The 22,010-nt window shown below is 38.7% G+C and overlaps 2 protein-coding genes across 29 annotated transcripts in view; one reads left to right on the forward strand and one right to left on the reverse strand.

Moving 5' to 3' along the window:
- The window catches only part of ptprdb (protein tyrosine phosphatase receptor type Db), a 202,082-nt gene extending 191,962 nt beyond the window's left edge, over positions 1 to 10,120 (forward strand). For all 23 annotated transcript variants that reach the window (XM_008416472.3, XM_008416463.3, XM_008416509.3 and 20 more), the window contains 7 exons: positions 127 to 412; positions 2,749 to 2,927; positions 3,002 to 3,128; positions 4,210 to 4,335; positions 4,438 to 4,592; positions 5,442 to 5,577; positions 5,673 to 10,120. In XM_008416472.3, coding sequence (XP_008414694.1) covers positions 127 to 412; positions 2,749 to 2,927; positions 3,002 to 3,128; positions 4,210 to 4,335; positions 4,438 to 4,592; positions 5,442 to 5,577; positions 5,673 to 5,741 — 1,078 coding nt within the window. In that variant the 3' untranslated portion in view covers positions 5,742 to 10,120. The remainder of the gene's footprint in view (positions 1 to 126; positions 413 to 2,748; positions 2,928 to 3,001; positions 3,129 to 4,209; positions 4,336 to 4,437; positions 4,593 to 5,441; positions 5,578 to 5,672) is intronic.
- A 4,761-nt stretch (positions 10,121 to 14,881) lies between these two features.
- The window catches only part of kdm4c (lysine (K)-specific demethylase 4C), a 32,571-nt gene continuing 25,442 nt past the window's right edge, over positions 14,882 to 22,010 (reverse strand). For 3 of the 6 annotated variants that reach the window (XM_008416428.3, XM_008416436.3, XM_008416452.2), the window contains 5 exons: positions 21,429 to 21,623; positions 19,345 to 19,515; positions 17,717 to 17,836; positions 16,240 to 16,332; positions 14,882 to 16,138 (listed from right to left, as the gene is read on the reverse strand). In XM_008416428.3, the coding sequence (XP_008414650.2) occupies positions 15,971 to 16,138; positions 16,240 to 16,332; positions 17,717 to 17,836; positions 19,345 to 19,515; positions 21,429 to 21,623 (747 nt within the window). In that variant the 3' untranslated portion in view covers positions 14,882 to 15,970. The remainder of the gene's footprint in view (positions 16,139 to 16,239; positions 16,333 to 17,716; positions 17,837 to 19,344; positions 19,516 to 21,428; positions 21,624 to 22,010) is intronic. The other 3 variants (XM_008416445.3, XM_081609131.1, XM_017306296.2) reach the window with 3 other exon arrangements.

Here is a 22,010-nt window from a genome sequence, read left to right on the forward strand (position 1 = left end):
AAATACCGGAGCTTTCCAAGCTCAGATTTAGTGCTTACATTGGTCTCATCCAACCTAGGTGAGACAATCACATCACCATCTGTCGGTCCATTTATTCGTTTGTTTATTTATTTATTATCGTTGTAGCGCCGGCGTGGGCCGAACCGGGTGCTTCATCGTCATCGACGGCATGACAGAGCGCATCAAGCAGGAGAAGACTGTCGACATTTACGGCCACGTCACGCTGATGCGCTCTCAGAGGAACTACATGGTCCAGACGGAAGACCAGTACATCTTCATCCACGATGCTTTGCTGGAGGCCGTGACGTGCGGGAACACCGAGGTCCCCGCCAGAAATCTGTACTCCTACATCCAGAGGCTGACACAAATTGAGCCGGGAGAGAACGTCACTGGCATGGAGGTGGAGTTCAAGGTAAGGACAAATACATGCACCACCGAAGAATTTATTAGATGTAAGATGATTTATTAGATTTATTAGATGTGTTTGTTTTATACAACAAATAAAACAAACATGACATGTACTAGCTTTGGTAGAAGCGACCTATAAAGAATCTGAAAAAAATCACCTTAAATGTTAGGGAAAATAAACCACCAAACGTCTAATAAGAAAAAAAGTGTGTATAAAAAAAATAAGTTAGGAACATTAACAAATGAGAAAGATTAAATAACTTAATAAATTGTATATAAAATTGTATTAAGATAGAAAATGGAAAAAATAAATAAATAATGAAATAAAAAATGAAACATAGTAATGCAAAAATACTGGAAATAAAATGAGAAATTAAATAACAGTGTGAATGTATGAATGTTTAATTCATACTATTGGAAATGATAAATAATTTATGTCACACCGTGTAGTCAGATAAATTGGGAAATGTCTTTTTTTTTGGGATGCAAATCAAGCCATTTATTTATTTTTTTCTATATTTATTGATACTTTTGGCAGGATTTGTCCTCCATAGGAATGTTTTGACTGTCAACCTCTAAGCTTCTTTCCTGTCTTATTATGTTTTACTAGTTTTTATCGTTTCAGTTCACCTTAAAGACGTTGTTATATGAATTAAGGTTGAATCTCAAGGAGGCTGCTGGTTTGCAGCTCTTCATTATGAGACTTAAGACATCTGCTGGTGCTACCAGAGAGGATGGTTCCTCTGAAACTAGGGGAGCACATGTTTTTGGGTTTTTTTAATACAAAGTTGTACTTTTGTAAACTTTGAGTAAAACGTTTATAAAAGAACTTTTGCTGACTTATGGAGGTGGTTTAAACACAGAAAACACCAGCAGAAAACAGTTGCGCTGAAGCCGTTTTACTCTTTTAGCTTTTTTACTCTGATATCCACGTCATCTGATAAGATATCTGCAGGCCTAACTGATCTGGCTTTCTCAGGTATACATAAAGCAAAAGCAGGTGGTTCAGATTTTTCCAGGAAACGTTTTACGTCTGCTCAAACGCTCAGAGGGCAAAGTCAACATAAAGCAACGCCGCATAGTCTCCTTCCATGAAATGGCCCAACATTCCCCCCTTAATAGCAGTGGTCTCCTTCCAAAAGACAGCGAATAGGAACCAAAACGCCAGGATCGTCTCTTTCGTTGCGTTTCATCTTGGTGGAACACCCACGGGACGTCGCGGGTTGCCGTCTGAAGCGCCCACCACTAGAAAAACACTACAAAGCGTGGGGGATTTCTCATGGATGATGGGTGTCACATCCAAACGCATAAAAATCAAAGAAAAGCTGAAGCATGTGTGCGAGAAAATCAACAAATGCGGTTCCGCGGCTCCACGTTTAAGGCGGCGTGTTTTTTTTCCCCTCGCTCAACATTTTCAAAGCCGATATTGGCATGTGTCAAATGGAGTGGTAAAGACGTCGTGTTTGTTTGCTGATAAAACAGAATCAAAGTCAGCGCAGGCGGCGTGAAGAGTTGCTGTTGTTGATGCTGGAAAGCCGGTTCGCAGCCGTAGCCGGATGACTGGTGGAGCTGTGGTCAGGGGGGGGATTTTCTGTCTCAACTCGTCTGTGAGAAAACAAGGTAGAGCTGGTTCTTTCGCAGCCGCTCACTTAACCGGACCCCATTGTTCCGCCAGCGTCTGCGGTTTCTCCCTCGGCCCGTTTTTCTGTTGTTCTGTCTCCCATTTAAAAGCCATGTCATCCAATAGCCGAGGGTCAGGGGAGTATTCCCCGTGTCTGCACATGTACTTACATAAAATCATGGTTTGATTTTAAAAAAAAGGAAGAAAAAAAAGACTTTGTCTTTATTTTTCTTCCTCAGGGTGAGGGTCTTTTCTTTTATTTTTCTACTTTTTTTCCCCCTTCCGGTGCTGGTTCATGTGTGGTTCACATATGTGAGCTGAGACAGTGTGGGGCCTTGTGGTTTCCTGCACCCCAACTCTTGATTTTCTCCTCCTCTTATTCGTCTCATTATATTCGCCCCTTTCCATTCCTGAACCGCTGCCCCGATCCCTTGGAGTCGCCCCCGCTTTGTTTATTCAATTTAAGACGTCTGGCTAAATATCCTGAGGCCTGTCTGGTTTAGCCAATCTTCCTGTTTTACTTGTGCAGGTCGCCAGAGGATGTCCAGACCTTGTGTTGAATCCATTTCAATACGCTCCTTGAATTTGCTTACACTTTTTTTCCCCCTTCGGTTGACCCACAGCGTTACTTCACAGACTCTTATTTTGAAAAGTTATCAAAAGTGTGTAATTTTGCAATGATGTAATATACATATGATGGATATTGTGTTTGCTTCCAGCGTCTGGCCAGTGCCAAGGCCCATACGTCTCGGTTTGTGAGTGCCAATCTGCCATGCAACAAGTTCAAGAACCGACTGGTGAACATTATGCCCTATGAGACGACGCGCGTGTGTCTGCAGCCAATCAGAGGGGTGGAAGGGTCTGACTACATAAACGCCAGCTTCATCGATGGATACAGGTGGGTATTCTTGAAATTGCTGTTGCTTTGTTTGAAGGGTGCGCTACACATTTATCATGCACTTTTGTTTGCAGGCAACAACGGGCCTACATAGCAACCCAGGGCCCACTGGCTGAGACCACAGAGGACTACTGGAGAATGCTGTGGGAACACAACTCCACTATAGTTGTCATGCTGACCAAACTGAGAGAAATGGGACGGGTACGTCAAAGACTAACATGCATGGTGGAAGTTTTTTTTTATTTTTTATGCCACAACCATAAAATGGACAACTATTAGTCATATCCTCTGTAAATCTGTTCCTTATGGGAGAAAGTTGAAAGAAGTTACATATGTAGTTTGCCACAAAGCATCGGATGAAATCATAATTGAACTTTTTGCTCCACATACAAATCTCTGTGTGGTAGCAAAGTAACACCACACATCACCCTGAACACCCTAAACCTACTGAGAGACACCATCATGCTGTCAGGAGGCTTTCCTTCAGCAGGGACATGGAAACTGGCTGGAGTTGAGGAGAAAATGGGTGGAGCTAATTACAGCGCAATCATGAGAAATATAAAAGAACACATATAGGTTCATCTTCCAGTGCAGTGTGAATGTGTTAGAAGTGTCTAGCCCTAATTCCAAGAGAGAATATCTGAGGAGACTTGAAAGTGGCTCTTCACTCTCTGATTTGACTAAGCTTGAGCTATTTTGTTATAAACAATGGGTAAAAAAAAGGAGTCTTTAAATCTGCAAAGCTGTTAAACATGTGTCCCAAAAGACTTGATTGACTGGATTTGTAATTTAAGCAAAAGTTGCTTCTGTAAAGCAGTATTGACTCAGACAGTAAAATACAAATTCAGATTTTCCTTTGTTGGTATTATGCTCAATTATGTACCACTTTTTGGTCTATCACAAGCAATGACAGCAAAATACTTAGTTTGTTGTAATGCAGAGGTGACAAAGGCCAGTGCTTAATCAATGTCCTGGTCTAACACAACTGAGTCAAATAACCCAATTTGCTCCTTAGCATTTACAGAAGTTCTGCTAATGGCCTCATTACTTAATTCAGGTTTGTTGAAGCAGAGACACTTCTAAAGGTTGCTGGACACCGACTCTCAAATACTGGACTTGTAAAAAATGTGGAAAAAGTTGAAGAGCTCTGAGCACTTTTGCACAGCACTGTACAATTGAGATTTGCTCATGATAAAAAGTCCACAATTGTTATGCTTTTAAAGTGACACCCTGAAACTTGATGTGACGATCTGAAGATAATGATTTGTGTTGTCCTCTGCAGGAGAAGTGTCACCAGTACTGGCCAGCAGAGAGATCAGCTAGGTACCAGTACTTTGTGGTTGATCCCATGGCTGAATATAACATGCCTCAGTACATCCTCCGAGAGTTCAAAGTGACTGATGCCCGAGTGAGTCTTCTGTTTGCTTCTATGCATTCGTGCTGGTGTAGTGTTTTGATTTATGCACAAAGACAAGAAAACCCCCCCAAACCACTTACTTTCTTCATTCAGGACGGCCAATCAAGGACGGTTCGTCAGTTCCAGTTTACTGATTGGCCAGAGCAAGGAGTGCCAAAATCGGGAGAAGGATTCATTGATTTTATTGGCCAAGTTCACAAAACTAAAGAACAATTTGGCCAGGATGGGCCAATTACTGTGCACTGCAGGTAGGAGTGTTTTTCTTGTTGTTTTTATTTGTACCTCAAGTCCCTATTGAAATATTTGTCTAGTCCTACATATTTCTAAGCATAAGAAATGGCCAGCAATGCACACCGTGGCATTTGGAGGAAAATGGAGAAACTCTGAAGCCTGTAAATACCAGATGTGAAGTACATGAAGGGTGGTTGTTTGCTGCACGAGGGACTGGTGCAGTTCACAAAATAGATGGCATCGTAGGGAAAGACGATCTGTACACATTGACACATCACAAAACGTCACCCAGGACTTTAGAGCTTGACATAAAAATGTCTTTCAATATACAGTCACTTCAAGCATTCTGTCAAATTGGTTGATCAGAACTGGGAAGATGTGTGCAAACAACACAGCCTACAAACATGACTCTGTTACATGCATTCTATTAGGAACAATATTCAAAACTTAGAGCAAAATACTGTAAAAGAGATAACCAAAAAACGTTACCCAAGTCATACAGTGCTAAGGAAATGTCCGTAATTAACTAAGTATTGTAAACGTCTTCATACATCCTTTTAGCATTTAGTAAATCTGAATAATGTTTGTAATCCCATTTCATGTAAAAAATAAAATTAAATTAAATATTAAAGTCATATTGTGAAAAGCAAGTTAAATATTTTACATTGTATGCAAATAGTTTTTTTTTTACCAACTGTTTGAAATTAAGAGTAAGTGTCCCTTATTTGAAAAAGTGATTTGCTACCTTGAACCACAATGATTTAAGAGGCACATCCAGTTTAGTTCTCTTTAAAGCGGACTGACTGATAAAATAGAAACCATTTCTACAAAAATTCATATCTAACTGGTTCCCCATCTTCCAACAGTGCTGGAGTCGGGAGGACCGGCGTGTTCATCACCCTGAGCATCGTCCTGGAGAGGATGAGGTACGAAGGGGTGGTGGACATCTTCCAGACGGTCAAGATGCTGCGCACACAGAGACCTGCCACCGTTCAAACAGAGGTGAGATTATAATATCTAATTTGACATTAAAAAAACATCAATGCATCTTTTTTATGTTTCATTCTTAATCCATGTTTTCTTTTCCCTCCCACCAGGATCAGTACCAGTTCTGCTACCGGGCCAGTCTCGAGTACCTGGGAAGCTTCGATCACTATGCAACATAAACCCAGTTGCTGTCTAGTCTCGCCCCATTCAGCCGACTGCTCCCTTTTTGTAGTGCCACACACAACCTGAATACATGCACTTGGCTGGAATGTGTGCGTGAAGATTTCGCCACCACCTACAGAGTCTAAACGGGGGCGGCAGACCACCGGCTTATCCGCCCCGTACCCAGAAACAGCACTTCTAACTGAGCCATAGCGATCCTGCTCGACCCCCGGGGGGTGAGGGTGGGAGACTCGTTTCGCCCTCCCCCTGCTCCTCCACCCAGTCCAAACACAAACACACCTGTGGGTCAGTCTGAAGAAGCAGCTTCAACCACTGTTCCAAAACAAAATACTTTATCAAATATAGATTTTTTTTTTTTTGTTATGATGATGATGATGATGAATACGTTTTGGTTCCAGTGCTTCTGTGAGCACCCAGATTGCTTTGTGTTGTTTTCGGTGTGGAACTCTCACCTCGTCCACCACCAGTGTAGCATCACTAAACTGAAAAAAAAAAGGCAGGACCAAGCGGCGGGAAAAAGTTGGAAATTTTTCTATCACGAGGAGCGCCAGGTTGAAGTCCGCGCATCCACCCGATGGAATCCTCCTGGGTTTTTACGCACCAGAGAATTGCCAACAGAAAGAACTGAGGACACAGAGCACACAGTATTAAAAAGACAAAGAACACGTACTTTAAAAAGGAGCACCGAGGAGTATTTTTCTTTCTTTTTTTTCTTTTTCCTTTTTTTTAGTTCTGGATCATGTTGGAAACAGACTTTTGTTTCCTGCGAATGAAAAGAGGACATTTCTACAGTAATAAGCACCACCAGTTCAACCTTATTACGCTTCACCATTTCAAATAAGGGAAGAGAGGTTTAAACTGCAAAGCAAAACATTAATTTAGTTTTTTAGAAAGATATATGACTATTTAGTTTTTTTTAAAAACAAAATGGCACATTCTGTTATTGTTTTTATCTTTTTTTTAGCATTTTTGTCCCCACTGACTACAAAAAGCAAGGTTTGAAAGCTGTTGCCATGTTTTTTTAAAGTGTACAATCAAATCCAGCGTGGAGGATGTTCACCGTTTGGCGACAAACGCCACCTTCGAGTGTCACTGTCACTTACTCTCCACCTCCTATCTTTGTGAAAACACTCGTGCCCAGCGGCTTAATATCTCAGCACACGCCTGTCTTGCCTAGCAGAGCAAGGAGATGTGAGGACGCGGAAAGTACCACTGAGTTGTGCGTTTTTGCTCATTTGAAGCCACCTAAATCACAAAAAGTGCAGAAAGCATGTACAGAAGGCAAGATACGACGGGGAGGGGAGAAATCAACTATTTATGTGTCCAAATAAGCTTTCACAGAGATTTCTTTACCAGAGAGCGAGAAAAGGATGCAGGGGGTCTAGGTTTTTGGGGGGAAGGGGACAAATTTCTCACTGGAATGCTCACCTTAGACTTTTCTCTCTGTCTGATTCAGTGTGCAATAAGTAGATGTATTATATATTTTTGTGTCGAGTCACTTAACTGCAGTTATACGCCATGATGAGGACGATGTTGATAAAAAGGTGTGTCGTTTACTCCAGATACAAGATGTTTTACACTCGATTTGGTTCAGTGTGTCCGGACAGAGCGTCACGACTCCGGAGGTCACGTCGAAGCGAACGAAATGATCAAAGTCACATTTCAAACAGCATCTATTGAGTATTTTTGATTTTAGATTTATAGTGCCTTATATTACACGCCTATTTTGATAAAGTTACTTTAAATGATTTTTTTTTGTGTGTGTGTGTGTGTGTATATTTTATGTACGTATGCTTGTGTGTATGTGATCTGAGTGTTTGTGCTCATGATTTTTGTTCCGGTATGTGAAAGTATTTTTTTTGTTTGTTTTTTTTTTGTAATGTTCAGTTTTTTTGGTCGTGAAAATGTCAAACTGAAGGTTCCATGTGGGTTGGATGGTCTTTGCTTCGAACCCAGCAGCTGCTTCAGCATTGCTCTTTTTATTCAATGAGTTATTTTTTACGACTCAGTTACAGGAGTTTTATCTGGATGAACTGATCATTTAGGCAAAATAAAGTCTAAGCTGTTGCTTGCAAGAGTTTTATGTACAGCTCTTTGCAAAAGTATTCCCTCCGTTAAGGTTTTTTAAATCGTCACATTGTAATTCGCAAATCTCAGTGTATGTTCTTAGGGTTTTAATGTGTAAGTCGTGCGCATTTGTGAAGTGGAAAGAAAATCACACAATTTACTTTTTTTTTTTTTATGCAAATAAAAATCTGAAAAGTGTGTATTGTATTTGTTTTCAGCTTCTGTTAATCAACTTTTTCTGTGGTTGCGACTTTTGAGCTTTTGGTCTCTAGCAGCTTGGTACGTCAAGGGACTAAATCATGTTCCCATTCTCGTTTGCAAAAATAGCTCGAGCTCTGTGAGACTGAATGGAGAGGAATTGTAAACTTCTATTTCAGGTATGATAGAGATTCTCATGTAGATCTATTCCCTCAGCATGACCCTACCGCCGCCTTGATTCACAGTCGGGATAGAGCATTCAAAACGATGTGCAGTGTTAGCACTACATGACACAGAATACTTTCAAAATCTGACATTAATCTCATCTTTTTTTTCTTTTGCATTTTTACTCATTTCCAAAGATGAAACCAGCTTTTTCTCAACTGTTCTCCTCTTCTCGCTACATTTCTATAAAAGTCAAACTTGTGGACAGCTAATAATTGCTCCATCAAGAGATTCTCCCACCGTGTCTGTTTAGTACTTTCCTCACTTACCTGTCAGTTTGGGAAGACAGCCATCACTTTAGGTTTCAGTCATAGATTGGAGATGTTCTACGCTTGGGACATTTTTATTTTTTTTAAACGTCTCCTCAACTTCCTACCTGACCTGTCTGCTATGTTTCTTGGTCTTCATGATGATGCCTGTTCTCTGACGTTCTCTGACGAATCTCTTTTGCCTTCACTTTAGTCATTCTGAGATTAAATTACACACATATGGACTTTATTTAATAACTCGGTTACTTCTGGTGGCAGTGGGTATCTGTGGATTCAAGTATCAGTGTAAAGGGGGCTGAATATGCACATGCACACACTTTTTAGAACTGTTAAAAATGAAAGTCACGTATCATTTTTCTTCCACTTCACAATTATGCATTGTTGGTCTACATCAAGGTTTGTGGTGGTACTGCGACAAAATGTGAACATCTGTAAGGAGTACGAATGCTTTTGCAAGGCAGCGTGCACAACTCTTCACAGGGAGAGTTCGGTTTGCCTGACAGAACGGTTTGGCCGCACAACGGCTCCGACAAGCCAGAATTGCTCAGCTATGCAGTAATCTACAACAAGATGAACAACAGAGGAGCTCTCTGTCAGTAAGAACAAAATTGACACCATCGTAGCTCACCTGTGTAACCCACCTGAAACCATTCACCTGAAGTCAGTCAGCCTCCTCATCTGTGTCCCTCAATCCACTCTTTCGTCCCCCATGTCTGTGTTTTTATCCAATAATGACGAAGGCAAAGAGAAGTTCAGGTGCTACCAACACAGAACAGATGTAGTCACATTTTTTTATATATATATCTCCATCAACGCTTGACCGCACAAGAGACGGTCAAAAGTTTTCCACCATCTAGCGGTGACCCTGTTGTCTTTTTTTTATTATTATTTCATATGCATGTTACCACTTCTGAGATGCCCCCTATTGGTCACACCGCTTAAGGGAAGACTTGCACTTTCTCTCTTTGTACTATGCACTACTAAGATCTCTAACAGCCCCTCCCACTACGGATTCCCCCCCACCCCCGCCCCAAAAGGAGACTTACTTGAACTCTTTAAAGTGGATTGTGTAATGCTCACACGGTTGTGTATATGTAAATAACACAAAACACAGAGAGTAATTGAGATGCATCGCTAAACGGAGAGATAAATTAAAGTTAAAGAGAGACATTTATGAGATATAAAGAGTGATATCAAAGTTGCACCTGAAATCACGGTTTTACGGCACAGCTGTATCGTGCAATACGCCACTTTGTGGATTTGTTATCCCACAAACAAGAAGTTTCACTAAAAGCTTGTTCTAAATACCCCTTCCCTCCCCCCATTCCTTCAAATGTGTCATGTAGATGGATAAAACTGAAGTTTATAAATTGTATAAAATGAACGTACGATGTGTTGCTTGGGTCAGTTACCACCAATTGGTCTGTACATGTAAAACTTTTTATTTTATTTTATTTTTTTCATTTTGTTACGGGCTCTGAGTCAACAAGTGCTTTTTTTTATTTTCCTATGTTGGTTCTCAGAGCGTGTGGAAAACACAAAAACCCAGTCTGTATGGATTTCTGTTCAATATTGACACAGGTTTCATTTGTTACAAATAAACTCAAGTGAAATGACTGGTGTTGGTGTGATTTTTGTTTTAGCAGCAACGTGACAGTTTTAAAAAGTAATTTTTGGGGAAATGCATATTACGGTCAGTTTGACAGCTACAGAGCTTGTTATGTAGAAAATTGGAGGTGAAAAATGATCCTGCAGAACAAATCTTTATATTCTTCTAAATACAAGTGCAATGTCATAAAATATTATTACAATTGGAACATTTCCGAACATTTTGACTTTTGTAGCATTTTAGATATAAAGATTTATATATGATAATGGGCAAGAATGCCACGTTATTTTTGAGACTGATTTAAGTGAACTGTTTTTTTTCTGTTTTATAAAACAAAACAGGAATTGGGTGCTCAGGTTTGCTGTTTTTTTTATTCTGACCATAAAATACGTCTCCAGCTTGTTGGTGATGCGAGCTGCAAATTTAATTTGAAGTCTTGATTCCATACTACCACTTTTTTCTTGGTCAACAACAAAAAAAGATTACAGAAATGTGACACAGACGTTTTTATTTCCCTCCAGTTTGTGAGAACTCAAAGTCACTTAGAGTATAAGACCTAAGAAATCAGATGTTTGCAAAGTCAAGACATCATCATCTAGGTTTAGACTTGTTTTAAAACACCTATTTTTAATCTTATAGTGTATGGGGAATTGTCTTCCCAATCATTGTTCTGATATTTACCAAACACAAATAATTTAGTTACTGCTAAGTCAGACAGTGAGGAGAAAACAGTTGCCTTCTCACACAATGTATGAGAATATTTAGCTTCAACTGTGCATTTGAGCATATCTGTGCATATAACTTTGAAACTTTGTGGATGAAAAAAATCGACTCTATAGTCTAATCTGTGAGCTCAATTGTATGTTGGATTTTTAGTGGGCTGCGAAAAGAGCAAGTTCAAATTTATGATGAAAACACCCCCAAAATAGTGGAGACTTTCCTGCCAGTAATGAGTTTGTTTAAGCTTTATTTTTCTTAAATTGTAGGACATTATGATTAAGGCCTGTTAGCAAAATGCTGAAAGCTTAAACACAGGAGAGTTAGCGATCAGAACCCTGAGAATATGGTCAGAGAATAGGTTTTATGCCTATAATAGCAACCTCTTATTTGAGCTCCTGATTATTTTCACTCCAGCAGCAAGTTTCCAGGCATATTTGCAGCTCATTTCACTTTACAACACGCCAAGCGAAAACAGAGTCATGAAAAATTCACAGTGGAGTCTCAGATGTCAGTGTTCGTGATGTGCTGACGAGAAGAATTTCTGATCTTTTCCTTTAAACGACAACCTTGTGAGAGGTTCATACTGCGACATAGAATAAGTCTTTGGAAATGTGGGGGGGAGAGTCTGAAAATCAAAGCTGTCTTTGTTATATGAAGGATAGATCCTATAATAATTGGCAATAAGTAAAAAAAATAATAATATTGCATCCAAAAAAATAGTAACTTTCCCAATTTATTTGATTATACAGTGCAACATATTCAATTAACATTATCACTGTTTCATTTCCAATCTTATTTTCTTTAATTAATTATTTTCTGTTTTTATTTCTTTCTTTTTTTTCCCTTTTTGTTTTTCGTGTGTTCAGTTTCCCTGAACAGAAACTGATGGGAAATAGAACAACAGGGAACATGTTAAATAGAAAACTACTGTTTTAATAACGGGGTCAAAACACAAAAATAGTCTTTTCTTTTGCTACTTATTTTGGCATTCAAATGCAAAGTTATGGTGTTGTGCTCAAGGTAATATCTGATTTTAAAATGACCGGTAGAATCTGCCAAGATAGTTAGCTGGTTTTTAGTAAGTGAGAAAAAAAAAAAAAAAACCTTAACTTTATGTTTTAGTAGTGTAAATATAGCCCTGTAGAAAAGTTTACTGTGACTTTCTGGTCACAAAGTGATGTCTCCAAGTTTAATGACAATCTGTCTCAATACTACAGAGAGCCTTCCTGCAGAAAAGGATATTAACTATTTATTTACTTTGTTTCTCACTGGACATCTTTTTTCCAATATAACATGCATAACATGCAAAGGCACTCATCTCAAAGCTCTAATTTACACAAAAATTCAAATACGTCACGAACAACCAAAACTTTACAAGAAGGTTGCCAGATATGTTTTAACAGACTGTTTATTGAGTGACGCGAACCTTGTAAAAATGTATTTTCTTATGCTGAAACTGTAAATATTGGATGAATGAAGGAGAGCTTTCGAACGGCAGACTTTCATCACGCAGGATGCCACTTAGTTTATGTCCTTGAACGAATCTATTATCACCGACCAGGAAACAATAAACCGAAACCATACAACAGCAACTCAGAGTAAAGGTGATGATGAGAGAGCTTGATCCAAACACTGCACAGCTTCATGCTTTACTCTCTTTCGTTATTTTGCATTTTTTTCCCCCCTTTGCCAATTGTAAAATGCCTTCGAAAAGCTAATTATATCCCCTCATTTTCACTCTCTTTCTTGTTATTTCAGAGTTTACTATCCAGCATTTGACTTGATGTTGGGAAGTTTAATGAGCATTCCTGCCTCACAGGGCCTCAAGTCCTGCAGTTCTTTCAGTCTCGTTAAATCCACATTAGGAAACAGATTCGGGCTGTGGTGGAGAGCTGAAACTAATGCTCACTTATGTTTGACTTTTTATTGTTAAATTACAGCAAAATGGCTCCCAGTGACTCCACAGAGCTGCAGAGGGAGAGTCTTTAGTCCAACTTCAAAGAAAAACATCTAGCTAAACGAATGTGTCTCGGCTGCATGCTCAGGTCATATTCAGTAAACTTGAATGTGCATTACAATGACCCTTGTCACTTTTGAAGATAATATTTTGAAATTAATCTTTAAGTAGGTTTTAAACAAGCTTTTATTAAGCCTAAATTGATGTATTGAAAATGTTCATCTCAGAAGTTATTTTATCATCAGGGGTTATAAAGTCATAATTTAATAAAGACTTAGAAACATCAGTCTGTTCGGAATTAATCGACATGATTCATTCAGTGAATATGGTCTTGAAATAAATGAACTTTTCAATAAAATGATCTATGTGTATATATATATATATATATAAAGTATGTATATTTACAGACCACTGCAGAATGATCAGTTTCTGATTTTACTTTTTATAGGTTAATGTTTGAGTAAAATGAACATTGTTCTTTTAGTCTATGAACTACTGACATCACTTAATTTTTTTCCAGCTCTCTCTCTCTCTCTCTCTCTCTCTCTATATATATATATATATATATATATATATATATGTAAGTTCTTATCTAGTTAGATAAAAATTTTATTGAAAAGTTCATTTATCTGGATTTTTCTTGAAGTCTTGAGGAAAATCCAGATGCTTGTTGGCAAATAAGATCTGGTCTCTTTTGAGTCCTTTTGCTCAGCAGACGTTTTTACCTTTGAATTCGTCCCACTGACGCCAGTTTTGACCAGTTTCTATCATGAATCGCGAAGACTGACCTCTTCTTAAGTAAGGGAGGTCTGCAGAACTCTAGATGTTGTTCTGGGTTCTCCCCCCTAGATGAGTTATGATGCATACATAATTTTGGTCATTTTATGACCGCAATAAAACCAAAAATGTAATCGAGCCAGTTAGGCAGTGACCCATAACTTATTTCCTCATTGGTAAAATGTTATTGCCGCAAATTTTCATGACATCATTGGCAATTAACTACATTATGGTTGAGCATTAAAAGTCCTTTAAAAATGCCATAAATGCAGTAGGCAATATTATACATACATAAACAGAACTGCATTTCTTTGACATTTTCTTTTCCTGCAGTTTGCTCATAGACAGAAACAGATGATGACTTAGTTAGAATCTTCAGTTATTCAAGAATATTTACTATGCTTGTAGTAAATATTTACCGAGTTCAAACATTGTTCGTTAGCTGTTTTTTTTCTATATTTCCTGCATTGACAAATATTTAAATTATTACTGGAAAGTACATTTGGTAGATCGCTTAGTGGAACGACCAACAATTCAGGAAGAGAACAGTAGTCATGTGATGTACATGTCCAATTTAAAATGGACAAGATCATTAGGTTATTGGTCTGCATTAGTTGACCTCTTGATAAAATTGTAACTTAGCTAAATGTAGTACTACAATCTGCCTTTTTTCTCTGAAAACTAATTTAAAAACAATCCAATCCTGCAGATCAGTTATGACATATGCATAAAAAAGAAAATTCACGGTAACACTTTATTTGAAAGGGAGTGAATAAGACTGACATGACACTGTCATAAACATGACATAACACCTGTCATGAACATGAATAAGCCTTCGTGAATTTTTATGACTGTTGTCATAAAGTGTCATTCGGTAAATTATGACACTTTTAATACAAAGTTGACATTATTCAAAATGTCTGTTATGACAACTTGACATTAACCAAGAAATCATTGCTGATATAAATTTGTTATAAAAGTATTATTGATTGCACTTTAAAAATTAGTTAACTTTATGTTATTAAAGGTAAAATTTAAACAGTAATGATTTCTTGGTTAATGTCAAGTTGTGATAACAAAGACATTTTGAATAATGTCAACTTTGTATTAAAAGTGTCATAATTTACCGAATGACGCTTTATGACAACAGTCATAAAAATTCACGAAGGCTTATTCATGTTCATGACAGGTGTTATGTCATGTTTATCACAGTGTCATGATAGTCTTATTCACCCCCCTTCAAATAAAGTGTTACCAAATTCCCTTTACTTCTCCTCTGATAAGGAAGATGCGTAAATAACGGTGTATAAATAATGCTTTCAGGAAATACTTTAATAACCATTTCAATGTGATGTTCAACATCCAGTTCATTGTTTGTAATCAGCCTCAGAAACAGTTTTTTCCCCAAACTCACGTCAAAGATTCCCTTTATCTGATGAAGTCTGTCGTAATCGACATCTCATTTAAAGAAGAAAAATAAACTTGCAATTATCCTTTTTTTTTTTTTTTTACAGTAGTTGGCATTACTTTACCAATATTAAGCCAAAAAAAATAATAAATACAAATTTTAAATAATTTCAACACTGGTTTTGATTTAACAGAGCAACAGTAGCGTTTCACATCAGTGGGAGGCCAAGTCCAACACAGAGCTGCAGCTTCCTGACTGAATGTTTCCCAGAGGAAGTGATTAACATGCTGTTACTTGCCAAATGGTAGAATTGACATATTCTAATCATTAAAAGGTAGGAAAAACCACGCAGAGAGGAGGCCGCGGAGGTGTGCTTGGACTTGGCCGGGAAGAAGCAGTTAGACAGTGTTGAACATGCAGTAAAAATGTAATGGGTGAAAATATTACAAGCAGGGTACATAAACATCTAAATCAAAGCTGGAAACTCAACAAGCAGGTCAACCCAATCCTACCCCAACCCCACCCCTCCCAAAAAAAAAAGTTCATAAATGGGCTGTTAAAAAAAAATTACTTCTGAATTTTTAATGTACAAAGACGTGATTAGTGATTTCAAAAAAGGGTTCTGTGTGTTTTCCCTGATGGAAGCAGCAAAGCCCCCTCTGTTCGCCTCCTCTGAGTGAGTCCGACCAGACTTCCTCTCCAACCTGCAGTCACACCGCCCACTCGCCCGTCACGGGAATCAAACGTAGAGCCAGCCGCTCGCACATCGGCATCCACCAAGCCGAGATTCCGTTTCATCACTTCCTGTGATCTTTGCGCAAGGAATCTGTGTGGGCCGCATGGATGGAAGCAGATCCTGAAGACTCACGCACAAGCATACACTCACGCAGAGGGAAATAAAAAAAAACACACACACACACAAAAAAAAAAAAGAAACAGCTCTCATCCACTGTTAACTCAGTGCATTCGTTTGCCATTGATCTCTCTCCATGACTTCATTTCCCTTTGTGGCTGCGGTGCTCCCATGTGCTTTTGGCAGTCGTACGGAGGCCTGGCAGGGCCACATAGTCATTCTGGAAGCGTGAGTTTGGTGTCCTCTGTCTTTTCCTCTCCCCCTGCGTGGTGAAGAAGGCATCCTGAAAGCGCATACTTGAGGCTGTCGACTAGAAATCAAGACATGACAGGAAACAAGTGAGCAAAAGGTTCCACTTGGCTTTTCCACCTTTAAAGGGTCCAACCTATGGTGTGACTTCCTAATACTTACAAGTCTACGCTTCACCTTTTTAGGAAGATCTTCATTTAAAGTGTAGATATCTTCTCTTTTGGCCAGCACCTGAGATCCATCTTCAAACTCCACCTGAGTAAAACAAAAATAGGGGTTTGAAATATTGTTTGTGTTTTTAAATGATTTAAGGTTTCACTGTGCAAATCTGAGGGGTGTAAGTGCAAACAGATCACTTGCCATTCATACATAATTTATACCGAATCACCAGATCCTGTCACTTCAAGCAAGAAAGAAAGAAGAAAAACAAAAAAACTGAAAGCAATTAAGAAAGCGCAAAAAAGAAAGTGAGAAAGAAAGAAAGAAAGCAAGAAAGGGCAAGAAACCAGGAAAGAAAGAGCAGCAAAGAAAGCAAGGAAGACAGAAAGAGAAAAAGAAAAGCCCTTTACAAGTTAGATTCCAAGAACATTTCCCATATAAACATAAAAAATACTGAAAACAATATAATTCAAAGAAATTGCACTGCAGATAGCTGCGAATTAGGAATGTCTGCGTAAACAAATGCGTTTAGTTTTCTCTTAAAAAGGTCAAAAGTGTTTGAAGCTCTCACAAACTGTTGAAGCACATTTCACCATCTCTGTCCCACAGACTCAGAGCCTCTCTGCCCTTTAGATTTAAATCTAATAGATTGAGCAACCAGTAAACCCCCAGGTACCTACATAGGAACATGTTGGTGATGTAAACCTGATGGGTATGAAAATGTCTGACCATGTAGGGATCCATATGTATTACTGGGTACGTTATTTTGGGATTCAAAACAGCCTGTTTCAACTTCGTTGCAACCCAAAGCAGAAGAGAAACAGAGTGATGTAATTGGAAACCTGCGCCTTACTTAACCCTTTCTAAAGACTCTGATGTTCACTTTAAAACATAAAGTGTCCTGTTCAGGAAGCGTAACTTTTGGAAGCGAGGCCGAGGCTAAAGCTGTGCCAAATTTAAACCCACCTTGACAATGGAAAATACTTGTTCAAGCTTTGGGAAAAATAAAAAATAAAAATTCTGACCCATGTCCAGCAGAGAAAGTGCGTCATAGAAGCATTTGTGCATAACTAATGCTTGACGCCCGGCTCACTAAATAAAGCTCTAAGTGGAAGCCCTGAGACCCTGAGCAAGGTGAATAATTCAGTGAGTTTGAATAATGCAGATTGGCACCTCCTTTTCATCATCCTCTGCTTCTCACCTTCTTCTCTTTTCTTGACCTATTTTCTACCACTGTCTCTCTGACTGCCTTCATCTCTAACCGTCACAACTTCTCCTTCCCCAGTGATCTCCTTCCGTTTCTCGCTCTGCCTCTCGGTTCAGATGCCGAGGGGACCCTGACGACGTCAGAGGAGTCGCGATGACACGGGCGTTGAGGGACTTCAAGAAGTCCAGCTCTTCGCTTTGACCTACAACTCTTGCTGTTGTCGACTATCTTTGGCAGATTAAGAGTTTTCTGGAGCAGGTTGTGCGTGTGTACCTGGTACATATAGGAAACGTTGGATCCCAGGTATTTAGCACCATAGAAAAGCCCATCAGGCCACTTCACTTGAACAGCTTCCCCGACTTCAGGAGGACCAAAGTTCACACAGTCTCTACTCTGGAAGCATAAGAGGAAATCATCAGATACGTACATGGCAGTCTCAAGGTCTTCTAATATTAGAGGTGAGATGTAAAAGACCAATTATCTTAATTTTTCAGTTTACATCTGCATAATTCAAGACGTTTCAGCTGGAGACGTGTCTCAGCTTGTTTAGAGCTACTTTTAAACAAATTGAGAAAATCTCAGAAATAACTCAGTAAAAAAATGTCATCTGTTTTTTAAGGAGGCAGATAATCACAAGGTCTCCTGGGGATTACATACATCTGGTGATGTAAATCAACATCCAGTTTGTGTTGGCCAATATCTTTAATAAATATGATATAGACCTTTTTTAAATTATACACCAACGACGAGCAACATCTCATCAACCTTTTCAAAGGAAGGTTGTACGGTACCAGGTTGTAGCAGTGATGCTAATTTCTACCCTGCACAAGTTCATGCTAATCAAGCATATAAATAACATTTGAGCAATCATGTGAGTAAGTCTGAGAATAAGCATCCACTTGTTATGTATGATAGCAAAATCAGCGGGAGAGGTTTTTTTTTTTTTTTCTTTTTTTTTTTTTTTCAAAACAAGCCACTTCATTTGAAAGAGCTGGTTGCCACTAACACTCTGGTAACCTGTTTAGATTTAGAATTAATTTCTCGCCCCCTTTTGCTTAAACAAAATTTTTTAACAAAAAAACAAAGAGAAATCATTTGTGTAAACCAAACCGACCTAAAACTAAAATGTACAAGTTCCTGAACAAACAAAAGCAACTAATCCTGTTATATGAGCTCATAGAAAATGGAAAAGAAATTGATTTTATAGAAATATGGGCAGCCTTCACTGGGAAAAGTATAAAAGGGGAAGGAGTTGAACCTTTTTCAGCACGCCAATATTGTTTTCATGCTTCATTTTTCAGCGTATTGTGTTTACGCTTATAAAATCTACATGGGAAACCTTGGAAAGTTTGGAATATGCTCAGTATGTTTAGGTTTTTTTTCTCTGAGAACTTATAAAAAGCCTCAGTACCAAACAGTTTTCATGCTTGTGGGATTTCTGACAAGCTTTAAAAGAAGTGAGCCTTTTTTTTTTTTCCTGTACCACACACAAAACACTTTTAAAGCCATCCGCAAAGTACTAGTTTTAATGCAAAATTGCTACTTCAAGTGTACAGACATATAAAAACAAAAAAAATATGAAAATACATGCAAAATATTTGGGTGATTCTAATTTAACCAAAATTTGTTGGATGTAACACACATCCTGATTCAGACAATTGTGATCAATGTCACTCAGCAGGTCTCTGATGTTTTATTTTTTAGCTTGTTTTTTTTTTTTAGAGCAATAACTGCTTAACAAACAATCCACAAAGAGGTTTCTAATAAAATAACACCTTTCAACTGAATATTTTTGGTGTAAAGACTAAAAGTGCTAATAAAAGGACATATCAGATCTTGGATCTTAATGGAGCCGATATGACATCTCACAAACGAGAGGATCAAATGAAAGAAACCCTCACCACAATGTCCTCGGGGTAGGTGTCGTTAGAGAACGAGCCGTCGTCAAACATGACCTCGTAGAAGGTCTGCGATGTGATCTCGGTCACTTTGGAGCTGTAGTAACGCAGGTTTTTGTGTTTGGAGATCACCGTCTGGCCCAGTGAGATGGGAGGTTGGCACAACCGCTGGTTCTGGTAGGAACAGGAAGAGAACAGGGTGTGCCGTTAAGAATGTATGAGTTTCACTTCCATTGCAAATCTGAAATCTATTATATATCAATGATATTTTTATCTGTTCAATGGCTGTGTGTTGATTTGACCCACATAAACAGAAGTAATTGATGTTTTCTTGAAAGATGAGGATGTTTTTACATCTATTCGCAAACAGTATAATTTGTGGTTAAATGTTCCGCCCGATCTGGGATTTCAAGTCACGAAGAAAGTTCAAGTTTTTCCAGTTTAAGGATTTACTCGTCGGGACATTGAGGAATAAATATTTTATTATATAAACAAGCCGTTGCAGTTACTGTAAACATCGCAACTTCAGATGAACCAAACACTGCACAGACTGTTTTCTGAAGGGTCAAAAGCAGCTGTTTGCTGATCTTCTGCTGCCTGAGAAGCAATCTGAGAAGAGTTCAGGGCCTTTTCCAAACTATATAACTTCCATCATGCAACAAGGAGGAGGATTGTTTCAGGACGCAGCCAAGACGGTTTTCAGTCGTCTCTAGAGAAGACATTACAGCAAATCTTTCTCCGATAAAGTAGTACATAATTAAGAACGGGAAGGAAAATAATTTCCTTTATTAATTTTTTTTTATTTTACAAATAAAAATTAGGAAAAAAGTGTGTCATGCCTTTGTATTTAGTCCACCTTGATCAAGGTGGACTAAATACATAGAAAAAAACTTTTTGGTACAATTAGAGCTGTTGGCCTTTTGTTACACGTTTGTTTTGTGACTGAAATTTTCACATATTCTTCTTTCCAAATAAACATCTCAAACTCAATCTGGATAGAAATGTTGACTGCGTCACTTGGACCTGGTTTGATTGAAACCATTCCACTGTAGCTTGGTCTGTAAGGTTAAAGCCGTCTTGTCGGAAGGAAGGTGAAGTCTTTTGCAGCCTCAGAAAGGCGTTCCTCCATCAAATGTTTTTCACTCATCTTCCAGGGTCAGACCAACTTTCCCACATTAATGAAAAACCTCTCAACAGCATGATACTGCCGCCACCATGTTTCAGCCTGTATCTCTGAGACTCCTCTGGAGTTAACCAGGGTCTCTTGGCTGCTTCTCTGATTTATCCTCTTTAGAGCAGAATCCCAAAATATAATGTTAATTATTCAGAGCGGTAGAACTGTCATGTTTGTCTACGATTAGGCGCGTCGGACCATTTTCCAAGACAATTTCATTGCCTATGCTAAAAAGTAGCATCTGACTGTTATTCAGTGTTACTTTCTTATGGATTTAAAAGGATTCTTTCTACCCGGCAAGTTAGTTTCAGTGGACAGCCATGTCTTGGTTGAGCTACATTTTGTTTGTTTCAAAGGATGGATTGAACAGTAAAACATTAGATGAACAAACCCTGGGGTATTGATTCAATTTGTTTCATTTTCCAAGCACAGCTGGATTTATTCTGAAGGCTGTTCATTGCACTGAAATGTATTAAATGGTATGAAAGTAAATGAGACCACATAGAAATGCATATAACAGATTTCTATTCCTAATAAATATATCTGTATAATAAAGTTAAGAAAAGGCACCATCAACCAGTCCACGCAACTACATTTTGACGTAAAAAAAAAACCACACAAAATGCGTTAATGTTCATCGCAGGCTGTATTAAATTCATTCTAACCTGATGGCGACCCAAAACTGATATGTCCTGATGCATAATATTTTTACAATTACAGTCACATCAACTCCAACAATAAAACCCAGCGATTAAGGGCGACTTTCAACTAAACTTAGCAGAGTTTAATTCCACAATGCGGCCAACATTTTCGCAAAACTAGACATGGCAGGAATTGTTCGACTCCTGCCTGTTTGTTATTGAACACAGCGCGGGTCTCATCCGCTGCAGTGAACCGCTATCCTGCAACTTACAGCAGACGAACTCCGTGATTGATGTCTGTGGCAGGTGACTGACACCACATACGGCCAATCGTCTGGCTCCATGGTGACACCAGCAGCATGGGCACAGGTCACATGGAAGGAGGTGGGACAGCGGCCACATGAGCACTGGATACAGGCGCCCGCTTGCCACTTCCCTGCACAGCGGCTGCGACAATAGATGCATTTCTGTAAACACACACAGACGATACCGAAGCCGTCAGTTCCACAGTCTGAACCTTGGTTTTGCACTAAAAGAAGAATCAAAATTTTTTATTTTTAAAACTCTTTTACTTTCTAGCCTGTTTGTACAGGCTAGGAATTACCTTTCCTTGCTGAAATCTTCAGTGCTGATATAAATTATGTGATACAATTAACAGCAATAAACACCAAACAGAAGTAAAGTGCAATATAGAACTACAGGAGGTGCTGTAATCTGGAACAAGGATCAACATGTAAAAGTGAGAATCAGTTCACTAGTTGACAGGAGATCACAAGAAGCAATAATTAAAGTTTTCTTTATTATTCAGACTATTAGGATTTTTACTGTCATCGTTATTAGTAATAAGCATAAAA

This window comes from Poecilia reticulata, chromosome 1 (genome assembly GCF_904066995.2).
Source record: "Poecilia reticulata chromosome 1, P_reticulata-male-v2, whole genome shotgun sequence".
Taxonomy (NCBI): domain Eukaryota; kingdom Metazoa; phylum Chordata; class Actinopteri; order Cyprinodontiformes; family Poeciliidae; genus Poecilia; species Poecilia reticulata.